Source organism: Macrotis lagotis, chromosome 6, assembly GCF_037893015.1.
Source record: "Macrotis lagotis isolate mMagLag1 chromosome 6, bilby.v1.9.chrom.fasta, whole genome shotgun sequence".
Taxonomy (NCBI): Eukaryota; Metazoa; Chordata; class Mammalia; order Peramelemorphia; family Peramelidae; genus Macrotis; species Macrotis lagotis.
The window spans coordinates 203,542,205-203,554,663 of record NC_133663.1 but is presented as its reverse complement, the minus strand read 5'-3'; the positions used below and the strand labels follow the sequence as shown (position 1 = coordinate 203,554,663).

Here is a 12,459-nt window from a genome sequence, read left to right as displayed (position 1 = left end):
AATTTCACACAGACCCAAATGCCACCTGAAACATCAAAATAATTGTAGGATAATTTTTTTTCATTTTTTTGATGGTTGTTCCTTTGACTTCTGAATGAGGTTGCCTCACTCCCAATTCTTTTAGCATGTGAAGACACAACCTAACCTCCCAGAGACATTGCTGTTGAGCTCTCCAGACAAAGAAGAGCCAAGGATGGGAGAGCAGCCTTCCTGCATACAGTTTAATAAACAAACATCAGTGCATTCTAGGGTTTTCTTCTCTCTTTTTATTGATTTTTAGGATTTGTGGAGAATGAGAAGGACTCCGCCCAGCCAGGCTTTGTTTACACAGAGGGGGCGGGGCTGCAGGGAAGCCCCTCCCCCACACCATTTCCTCGGGCCAATCAGGAGGCCGCCGCGGCTGCGAGGCGGCTCCGGAGCTTCCGTTAGAGCCGCTACCGGCCGCGCAGGCTCCGCCGTGGCTCCGGGAGCTTCCCGAGTGTTCTCCGCTCCCAGCCCGCGGCCCTCCCTGGGCTCTCCCAGCGTCCCTTCCTCCCCTCATCACCCTTCCCCCACTTCCTGGTTTGTTCTTTGCGCATGCGCGTGCGCGTGCGCGCTCGGCCCGCTGAGCCACCACGACCCTCGGCCCGACGCTGCGTTGGCACCTGCTCCCTGCCAGGAGAAATGAGCAGGTGCTTCCGATGCCTGGCCGGCCACTGGTGCTGCCCGCCGTGGAGGCCGGCCCGCGCCAGGTAGGAGGCGGGAAGGCGGGGTGCAGCCCCGCCGTGGGGGCCGCTCGGGCCGCGCACGTGCCCACACCCACGATTTGCTGGAATCCCTCACAATTCTGTTTTCCCATGTTTTCCTCGGGGGCACCTGGAGTCGTCAAGGTGGAAAGACTAATTCTTCAAAGAAACGACACCCGGATTTGTGCCCATGTGCGGGAGAGTTGGTAAAGAGGACGTTTTATTCCCTCCCAAATTGTAGTCATCTTGAGCAGTATTCTGTAGAAGGGATTAGGAAATCTTTGGATCAGGTGACTATGGGTCTAGAGATGCGGTGGTCTCAGAGGGCTGACTATTGATAGGTCAGGGATTTTGGGGTCAAAGGAGGGAGAGATAAGTGCAAAGAGGTAAAGTTGTGAACAGCGATCTCTGTGGAAGAAGCCTGGAAACAAAGGATATTGAGTATGCTGATGTAGGAGTGAGTAGGGGATGTCAGAGTGAGGTGGTGAGGATGCATTACGGAAAGTGACTCCTGATTTATCAAGTTCTTGAGCAATCTTTGCTCATAGGTTCCCAAGAAGTTGGTTAGGAAGAGACCTCATTTCTGTGAGTCCCAATTTGTCCCTATGGGGGGGTACACAAACCCAATTAGGCTCTCCAGGGCCCAGCTATTAGGAGGTTAGGCAAAGAAAATGAATAGGAATATTAGGGACCAGAACAGGAGGATGTGAAGGGGAAGTAGAGTAAGGAATAACTGAGAGGACTTGACCAAGGGATAGCTAAAAGGGCCACAGGTATCAATGGTTTTGCAGAACAAAGTAGGTGACAAACAAAAGAACAAACAAACAAAAGCAGACGCACAAGGAGGCTCTCAGCTGAGATCATCAAAGGCAGTCACTTAAATATCTCTTGAAGAGAATGTGAAGATCTTCAAACCTTCAAAGTGTCTTTTCTGTGATACACCCACTTCATAATCCTGATTCTATTGGGAGTTGACAATATGAATGCAGCAATAGCAAAAATGCAGATGGAACATTAACAATACAAAGAAATATGGATAACAAAATTGTAGACCATGACGTTGGTACTTGATAGTTTTATCAAATTATCTATCATATATAATTTGGTAGTTAACCAATCCAGGCAGCATTGGTTTTTTCTCTACGCAGGGGAACACTCTGTTGTACCAGACATGCATGCACATGTATCTTTTATTGACTCCTTGCTCTAATTGAGGAAATCTGCTACAGAGAAAAAACTCTGACCTTATTGAAAAAAAAATCCTGCCTTATATCTGACTTAAGGTAAGTGTCAAATTTAACAGTCAGCTATGAGGCCATGGCTAAGGAATATCCAGATTAAAAATATGCCTTTTCACGGAGCACAAAGGGGAAATTGAGCCAGAAGGGACCTATATTAAACTGAGGTTAAAGATTTACCTCTGAGCCTGTTTCCAAACAATTCCAGCTATGACAGTCTTAAGTGCACAATTCCTCTTCTTAACTTGTGGATTTCATTAGCTTGCAACAGTTCTTCTGAACGGTAAAATGCTGATTTAATTATTCATTAGACAATGGTGTCTAAAATCATACTTTAGAATAAAATTTATTCTAGTTGCCAAGTCTTTTTACCCCAAATAGCAAGCTCCACCAGTTTTAAGGCTAGATACCATTGATTTCTCTCAAAGGTTGTCATAAACAATCAAAATTTACCAGTTAATAATGGCTAACAAATGGATAAATTTCAACTCCATTTCCTTTTACCTTTATCTCTAGAAATAATGTCAGATTAGTTCTCAAATTGAAAATTTTTGATGATCTAAGACTAGGTGTTTCTGAAAATCCCTTTTAAATTCAATTCACAATCTTATGAATTCCAGAAGTCATCTTGTTTTTAACAATGCAAGGCTAATTTCCTAATAATCTAGTTAATGAGAGAATTTATCCTTCTTTGTAATCATAACTGTTAAGAACTTTTCTTTTTCTAAATGTATAATATACATTGACCTTGTAACTACATGAATACTCTTGAAAGATTTCTACACTTTTGAAAATGACTGCTGATTTATCAAGTTCTTGAGCAATCTTTGTAGGTTCCCAGGAAGTTGGTTAGGAAGATATCTCAGATCTGTGAGTGCCCCTTTCATATGAATTGCCCTCTACCCTTTCATTGGTGAAAGGAACGTAAGGAAGTTTGTTTTTATTTCTTCCCAGGGGCTCAATAATTCTGTTTGAGGACTGTTTTTTTTAGTTTCTTTTCTACTTCATTTACCTACTGTACTTAGACTGAAGATGTGTGTGATAAAAATACACTAAACAAAATCGTCAGGGGCTGATCTGAGCAAAACAAATTTTTTATTTGCTTTTCTCCAGAGAAGGGCACACCTCCAAGTCTCACAAAAGTAGTGAAGATCAAGTATCTGCCCCAGATTGACAGTCAAGCAAGATTATATGTCCTAAAGAGATCCCCTCCTCTTCCCTATTGTCTCTCTCTGTGGACTCATTGGTTAGACTTCAGAGTTACATTCTACTCATGAAAATCTACCCAGCAACAAAGAAAAGAAGGAAAGGCTTTCATAAAATATTACATCACAATCCATATGGTGAGAACCATATGGTGAGAACATCAAAAAAGACTTTTAATGACCTTCTATGTCTTCTAAGTGAAATAATGCCTGAGTATGCAAGGCCTTCTACTATCCTAGTCAGTAAAAATAGTCTCATCATCAAACAGGAGGCTTATGAGCTTCTTTGGAATGCAAGGTTTTTCTCATGGGGAAAAAGTCTACTGTCCTTCTAGTAGTCTGTAAAAGTAGTCTTATCAAATTTAATAAAGTGAGCCTCCTGTTTGGAGCACAAGGGGATTTCTTCTTGAAATAGTTTAAGAATAATATATCTTAAATCCTAGAGGACTTCACTAGGAATATTAACCCTGAAATGGTTTTATTGGAAATACTCCACTTAAGGGGCTTGTGGTTTTGTGGAATGATTGATAGCATGTTTAATATCTAAAGAAATTTAAACCTTTCACCTTCTAGACTTTTCAAGAACTTGTGATGTCATCAGTTTAAATGAGATTGATTTTTGCTTTATGATATTTTGATTAAGAATTTTTATTACAATTTCTGATGTCATTTTGTAGTTCTTTTAGAACTTTGAATTTCATTTTAAATAAACCCAAAGTTATTTTCCTTAGTTTTGTTCTTAAAACATTTTATTTGATTTTTCTTAAAGTTATATTTAGAATGCTATTACTATTTTTCACTGGAATGTCTTGAAAGACAAATATATCATTTTTCTAGAACTATAAAAAAATCATCACATTGGTTTCCTTTACTATGATATCTGTCTCACCCCTAAATAGGCAAAATTTAAACAAATTGGAATGATACAAATTCATTACATTGTATGGAAAGGGCTGCTTGTAAAAAAAAAAGAATTCATTGCTAGGAGATTAGATGTGGAAAAAAGTAATGCCAATCTCCATTTAAGAATCAAAAGTTTGACTTTTTGGCATAAGAAAATTTTCTTAGGGTTTTTAGAAAGGTAGTATTGAAGTTTCAGATTCAGAACCAAGTGTGACATTCTCTTCTTTAATAACCATTCTACTTGTTGTATCCTATATCATGCAAATATTCAATTACAAGCTTATATTTCAACTAGTTCAGCATTTTCTCAATGGATGGGCCTTCTCTCAATTTTCACTTCATTGCTACCATAAAAAGAGCTCCTAAAATAGTTTTTGCAGATAGGTCCATTTCTCTTTCTCTTTTTCCTTTTTTTCCCCCTTAGCTCATTGGAATACAGACCTCCAAGTGCTTTGCTGGATCAAAGGCTATGCACAGTTTGATAGTCCTTTGGATATGGTTCTAGAATGTTTATAGATCAGTTCATCTTCACCAACACTTAAAAGCAGGTATTCTTATGTTCCATTGACCACAAAGGGGTTAATGAAAACATTTCAGGAAGTTTATGAACAAAGATAGGAAAAAAATACATTGTTATATTAATGATTTGTTTTCCTTTGTAATCTAATGTAGTGTATTTTTTGTATATTTAAAAACATTCTGACATAGCAAACCATGACAAAATAATAATAATAATAATAATGATGATGATGATAGAAAGGTTAAGAAACACTACCCTAGAGTATCATTTGTATCCCAGTTGGTGTTATCAAATGAGAGTCTATTCATTTAAGTGTTTCTTAGGTTGTTATTGGGAGATAAAATGAAGTTTAATGAGATTCTTGCTCTCACTAGTTCTTGAAATTCTTATTTCTCTTTTCCTGGTATCCTAAGGGGAAAATCTCTTTATGTTTTGTTAAAGCAATAAATAGTAAATTAGCAAAACTCTAAATATTTTTAGCTGGAACAATTGAGATGCCATAATTTTTAGCAGTATTTTTCAGGATTGTTTAAGGTCTTCAAAAATTTGCTTTAATGTTTGTTTTTTGGGGCAGCTAGGTGGCAGAGTGGATGGAGCACTGGCCCTGGAGTCAGGAGGACCTGAGTTCAAACACTTCAGACACCTCAGACACTTAACTGTGTAACCTTGGTCAAGTCATTTAATGCCATTGCCTGGAAAAAAAACCAAAAAAAAGTGATGGAGAAAATATTAGTATATTTAAATTTAAAATGTATGCCAGGTAAACATTTTTGGGGTGGCTAGGTGGTTCAATGGATAGAGCACTGACCCTGGAGTCAGGAGGACTTGAGTTCAAATCCTCCTTCAGATGCCTAGCTGTGTGACCTTGGGCAAGTCACTCTTAACCTCCTTGCCTTAAATAAAATTAAGATAAATATTTGTTTGTTAACTCTGTGATTGCAATAATTAATCCAAAGTTTTCCTGGCAGGGATGGAGACTATTCCATTGTAGCAATATCATCTAGCATATTATAAAAGTCATCATATATTCTATTACTTTTGCTTTTATTAAAAAATTCAGTTTACTTTTTCAGTTACCTAAGAATTTCTAATCTCCATTTTGGAAAAATGTATTTGGATGTGTAGATCACTTAGAGAAATTGGAGTCTTTTATTTCTTTATGAAATAGCTAATTCAGATTGTCTGTATACCATCCCACACTAATATCATATAGTTTAGTGATTTTTTCTTGTTTTCTTGCATCTGTACATAGTAACAGGAAAAAAAGATGTTTGGATAATTAGATTCTATTGTATTATATAACCTAAAGAATGAATGTTAAGAAAAAAAAGAGTTCAGGTATGCAACATAAATACCTTAGGAAGCTTTAACCTAGTAATTAGAAATGTTTGCAAGTACTTGAATTTGTCTTTAGATTAAAAACACTATTTCTGCAAATATTTTGATTAACATGAGATGTCTTTTTGACTTACTTTAGTTTTTGTTTCATATATTTGAATGAAAAACCAATATGTTAATATTTGCTACATAGACAAGACACCCTGGGTTGTCTAAACCTTTATTTTAATGAATGAAACTCCTATGAAAATATGGATGTTGAAAATATTGTGCCGTTGTCCACTTCTTAAAATTTTATATATATGTATATATATACATATATATATATATATAAAATATATACACACACACACACACACATACAGTATTTAAACTTTCTCTGACTTAACATTTGGCTTCTGTTATTCAATTTGTTTTTCCTTTTTCTTTTTAGATTTTTCAAGGCAATGGGGTTAAGTGGCTTGCCCAAGGCCACACGGCTAGGTATTTATTAAGTGTATGAGGTCGGATTTGAATCCAGGTACTCCTGACTCCAAGGCTGGTGCTCTATTCACTGCACCACCTAGCTGCCCCTGTTACTCAATTTAAAAATGTGCTTATAAGTTCCTATTTTACATAGGCTTCTGAGTTGGTACTAGATATAGAATAAAAAACAATTCTTGACCTTAAGGAACTTGTATCTTGCAGAGAACACAGTATATACAGACAAATAAATAAAAAGTAATTTAAAGAGATAAAGCGCACTAACACTGATGTGGTTCAGGAAGGGAGTAGCATCTGAGTAATTCTTAAAAGAAGACTACTTATTTTTCTATTTTATATCAAAAATTTTTTTATATCTATAGAAATATGCCTTTTCTCCTTCTACCTTGCCCATTGAGGAAAAAAGTAAACCAAAACCCATATTACAAAGATAATATAATCATACAAAACATGTTCATATTGATCTTTTTTTTTTTAGGTTTTTTATAAGGCAGTGGGTTTAAGTGGCTTGCCCAAGGCCACACAGCTAGGTAATTATCAAGTGTTTGAGACCAGGTTTGAACCCAGTTACTTCTGACTCCAGGGTTGGTGCTTTATCCACTTTGCCACCTAGCTGCCCCCATATTGATCTTAATATGATTTTCAAATTTATTGCTTCAGAGAAATGCAGCTATACATCATTACTAGAAAGAATAGTATTATTCATGTTTTAGATTATGTATATCACACTAAGATCTAAATGAATACATTAATTAAAATTTAAAGATACTAAAAAGATGTGAATAAGGAGACGATTTCTTTGTTCCAGTAGGGGGGGAATTCTTAATTTTTGAGTAGTAGAATGAGCAGTTCTTCAATAATTCCTATATAAGGGCTAGAAGCAATTATAAAATATAAAAGAGGCAATTTAAATTTTAATTTAGAAAAGAAACAAACCTTTCCATGATAAACATAAAAGTATAGCAATAAAGGCAGTTAAATTGGTATATTATTATCTCCATGGTACAGATGAGTAAAAGGAGGCAAATATTATTTGAGTAGTCTCAAATCACATAGTAAAGTTCTAAGGGACTTTCCTGAAACCAGACCAGGAGCTCTAACTTCTGTTCTGCTTTCTGATATCTGATACATAAACATACACACACACACACACACACACGTTTATACACATATATTTATATACACTTCTTTTTAAAGCTTATATTGTATGAGTCAATACAGTTCATAATCATTTATCATCTTTTCTTTGTAAATTTCTTATGATCTGAGTTTGAAGTCTTAATTGATCTTCCCACCTGACTGCTATACCTTTAGCAAAATCTAATATCTGACTCCAAGGGTTTGTAGGCTTCTTGAGCTTTACATTTGATGGCAGTTGATTTACACTGGTCAAGTTTCTGTAGGAAATTGTTAGAATATATTTTGAATTAATGATTGAAAATGTACTTATTTATCTCTTTTTTGGATGATTGCCACTTTGCAAAGTCCTTAAGATAACAATACAAGACCTGCAAGACAGGTTTTATAGATCAATTCAACTTCAACAGTTAAAAGCGGGGGATTTTATATAAATGACTTGGTTTCCCAGAGGGAAAGAAGATGTTGGGAGAAGTGCTTTCAGGCACGAAGACTTCAAGATGGGAACTGTTGTTCTCCACATTTTCTTTCCAGAAGTAGTTATGTTGACTTTATTACTCTGTCCAGAGCAAGAATTATGGGGAGGAGGAGGAGGAACTGGAAGGAAGAGAAGGGAGGTGAAATTTACCTTAAGCAAGATGTGGCAGGTGATGAGAGGAGTAACAGCAGTGAGAATGGATCTGTTTGGGCTAATCTAAATGTTCACCATTAGAAAGCTAGATTTTTGTGAGTATGGCATGAATATGATTGGGGAATAACCTTTGCTTTTAACCACATACTATTTTTGAGGAATTAATAGCTTGTTAAATAGCACATATTGGTATTTTGCTCTTACAAATGAGTGTTCTATTTATATTCTGATAGGTGATTTAATTAGAAAAATACATTTATTATTTATTAATGAATATTAAACATTGTGGGAGCATCATAGAAAGTCTAGAGAACTGGGTTTGAATTCTGCTTTGGACCCTCTTCACTCTTCCCTTACTTTTTCTTAACAACCTCCTAAGCCTCCATGATTTGTTTTTACCCATTATGTTATATCCCATTACCTTTATGCCCATTACTTTGAAATATAGATAACAAGTGTCTCTTTTGCTCCAGTAAAAGGTATTCAGCATTCTATGGAATATTTGAAACTGGAGGTTCCGTAGTAAACTCCAACTGTATTCACAATATGGATCTAATTGTCTTTTCACTTAACCTTCTTTTCAACTTAATTATTTCTATTCAGAGCATCACCTTCAATCTTTTCAGTCATTTAGATTCATGACTGTCCTAAGGTATTGTTGCTGCTTTTTGTCTGCCATTTTGAATTATTTTCATAGTTTATCAGAAAGTGACTAACTTAAAATGAATTTTGCTTAATTGTGCCATAGAAATAAAAAATTAAAAATGTAAATTTATAATATACTGAAGTGATTCTTAAATTTTAAGGTGATGTTAAAATTTTCTTGATTTTAGAAAGGTAACAATACTGATGGTAGGACTAGATGAGGCTGGTAAAACTGCAACAGTGAAAGGAATCCAAGGAGGTAAGCTATGGATATTTATATTATTGCTTAATTATCTGTAATTTCTGAATAGCTATTTTGGAAAAAATATTTTTTATTTTTGGATACCCTTCAGACCACTAATTGGTATGACAGTTCAATTAGTAGCTTGGCTTTACTGTTGTTCTGTCTGTTAAAGACTTGGTAGTACAGAGCAGGACCTTAATGTCTACTGGTTGAGGGCTCCCACTAGGTTGTGGCTCTCAATTTGGAAAACTTGGATAGGCACAGAGAGGGAGAACATGATTCCTTTCAGTTGATAGGGAAATTTAGGAGAATCCAGACATTCTTGAAAACTGAGACAGACATAACTAACTGTTCAGTATATGCACTTGAATTTGAGATAGGATGAAAATACATACATATGTGTGTGTGTGTGTGTGTGCGTGTGTGTTTGTATGTATTTCCTATCTACAGCCTGTATAATTCATTCGCTCAAATTTTTCCCACAAATTTTTCTCTAATCTACTCCTCCTTATTAGAGTAGATCATATGTTGTGAACTATAAGGTTGAAGCAGAACCTTAGAGATCATCTTGTCTGATCCCCTTGTTGTCTAGATAACAAAACAGGTGAAATGACTTGCCCAGGATCATCTCACAAGCAGATTTTGAACCTACTTACTCTGATTTAAAATCACCATGTTTCCTCAGAAGCAGTCCTTTTCCTTATTCCTTCCTCTTTATTAGAAGTTTATGACCCAGGAACAGTTAGGGTGCACAGTGAATAAAGCACCAGCCCTGGAATCAGGAGGACCTAGGTTCAAACCTGGCCTCAGATACTTAATAATTCCTTAACTGAGTGACCTTGGGCAAGTCAAGTCATTTAACCCCATTGCCTTGCAAAAGCAGCAAAAGATTGTCATCCTTCATTAGAAAGGAAAGAGGAGTGGTTATACTCAGAAGACACATTTTTAGAAGTAATTAGGCACCCTCAGTATAAAGTCTTTCCTGACTAACTCAGTTACCGTTTTTCTCCTATGGAGTCATTCATTTGATACTTTATCACATATTTCTGAGTCTGTATCTGAGACCTGATTTGAACTCAGGTCTTCCTGATTCTAGACCTGGTGCTCTTACTCAGCTTTCTGGCTATCTATCTTCAGTTCTTTACACTTAAACATTGAATAAGAAGAGTGAAATATTATTATTAGGGAGAGAGTAAAGGAGCAAATCATTTGTATGTATGGTTTGTAAGTCACCGCTTGTTTTATCTAATTTTTTATGTATCTGTATTGCTTTCCTTTAGATTTGCTTAAGCTCTTTTAAGGACAGAGTCTTTGTATCATGTAATTCTTTGTATTTTTTCACATAGTACATACCTGCCCAACAAAATATTTTTTAAGTTAGTAAATTTCTTTAAAAGAATATTTCAAGGGGGCTCCTAGGTGGTGCAGTGGATAGAGCACCGGCCCTGGAGTCAGGAGTACCTGAGTTCAAATCCGGTGTCAGACACTTAATAATTACCTAGCTGTGTGGCCTTGGGCAAGACACTTAACTCCATCTGCCTTGCAAAAAAAATCTTAAAAAAAAGGAGAATTTTTTCAATATAGTGTAGCTTTACTTTAGTCGAATGATGTCAGATTTTAGTTGTGTTTGAAAATTCATACTGCTTAGTATTAGCAAATGCAAACCTAAAGAATGTATTGTTTTTCACACCCAATTTGGATCAAGGTACAACATGGAAACAAAATAAAGACTGACAAGAGTGCTATCTGTGGGGGGGTGGGGGGGGAGGGAAGCAAGATTGGGGGAAAATTGTAAAACTCAATATCTTTAATAAAAATAAATTAAAAAAAATAAGTTGTGCATAGTAGAAAAACAAAACAAAACAAACAAAAAAAAGAATGTATTGTTTTGTTTTTCTCTCCTTTAAAATAGAAAATCCCCAGGAAGTTCTTCCCACCGTAGGCTTTTCTAGCCTTGATTTTCAACATGGAAATTTTCAAGTAACAATGCTTGATGTAGGAGGTGGACAGAAGATTCGCAGAATTTGGCCACATTACTATGCCGAGACACATGGAATCATTTTTGTGGTAGATTCCAGTGATACTTTCAGATTTCCTGAAGTGAAAAATACAATCACTGATGTCATAAGCCATCCTAGGATATCAGGGAAGCCTTTATTGGTGTAAGTAACAAGACTATCTGTCTATCTATCTATCTATCTATCTATCTATCTATCTATCTATCTATCTAAATTCATTATAAGTGATATATTGTAATATATATATAAATTCATTATAAGTGATATATTGTAATAAAGAGATTGACATGTATTTGGAAATATTGGACAGATGACCATATTAATTGTACTAGTATCATGGAAACTATGCGTGGCATTTAACTTTCTTTTTAAGTGTTATTTTTTTTCTATTGAGTCATCTTACATTGGTAAGTCATATCCTGTATGAGTTCAAATTCTGATGTATTTTCTTTTGTTATTAGTTGTTTTGGTTTATTTATTTTATATTATTTCACTGATCTTGTTATGAAAGTAAACATAATCCCCCACCCCCCAGGAAGGTGAGAAAGCTCAAGAAGAGTGAGAGAGAAAAAAATGTACTTCATTCTGTGTTCAGATTCCAATGATTCTGTCTCTGGTATGAGTTGCTTTCTTTATCATAAGACCATCAAAGAAGTTGCTTCATTATTTTTTCCACAGTGGCTATTATGAACTGTATTTCCCTGCTCTCTGTTCCTTCCCACAATCATTTATTCTATTTTCTCTCTCTTCACCCTGTCTCTGTTCAAGATTATGTTGTATCTGAGTTGGTCTTCCCTCTCTTCTCTCACCTGTTCCCCCCCCCTTACTTCTCACCAATCCCCCTTATCCCATCCCTATGTTCTTATTTTTCTCTAGGGTAAAATAAATTTCTATACCCTATTAAATCTGAGCCATTTCTGATGAGAATGAAGGCTCATTGATTACCCCTCACCTTCACCCATTCCACTCCACTGAAATATCTTTTTCTTGACTTTTTTTTTTTTTAGGTTTTTGCAAGGTAGACAGGGTTAAGTGGCTTGCCCAAGGCTACACAGCTAGGTAATTATTAAGTGTCTGAGACCGGATCTGAACCCAGGTACTCCTGACTGTACCATCTAGCTGCCCCAAATATCTTTTTCTTGACTCTTAAGTGAAATATCTTAGTCCCTTCTTCCTCTCCTTTCCCTTCATCTCAGTACTTTCCTTTATCACACATTGACTTCATTTTTTTACTATATTTTACCATTATATTCAGCTCCTTCCAATGCCTTGTCTATATATATGCTGCTTTCAAGTGCTCTTATAAATGAGAATGTTCATATGAGTTATCAGTATCTACTTCCCATGCAGGAATACAAGCAGTTCAATATCA

At 35.9% G+C, this 12,459-nt stretch overlaps 1 protein-coding gene across 1 annotated transcript in view; it reads left to right on the top strand.

The window, feature by feature from the left end:
- Positions 1 to 658: 658 nt before the first annotated feature.
- LOC141492312 (ADP-ribosylation factor-like protein 13B) overlaps positions 659 to 12,459 on the top strand; it is a 63,615-nt gene continuing 51,814 nt past the window's right edge. The window contains exons 1-3 of the mRNA XM_074192782.1: positions 659 to 731; positions 9,014 to 9,084; positions 10,982 to 11,231. Coding sequence (XP_074048883.1) covers positions 664 to 731; positions 9,014 to 9,084; positions 10,982 to 11,231 — 389 coding nt within the window. The 5' untranslated portion in view covers positions 659 to 663. The remainder of the gene's footprint in view (positions 732 to 9,013; positions 9,085 to 10,981; positions 11,232 to 12,459) is intronic.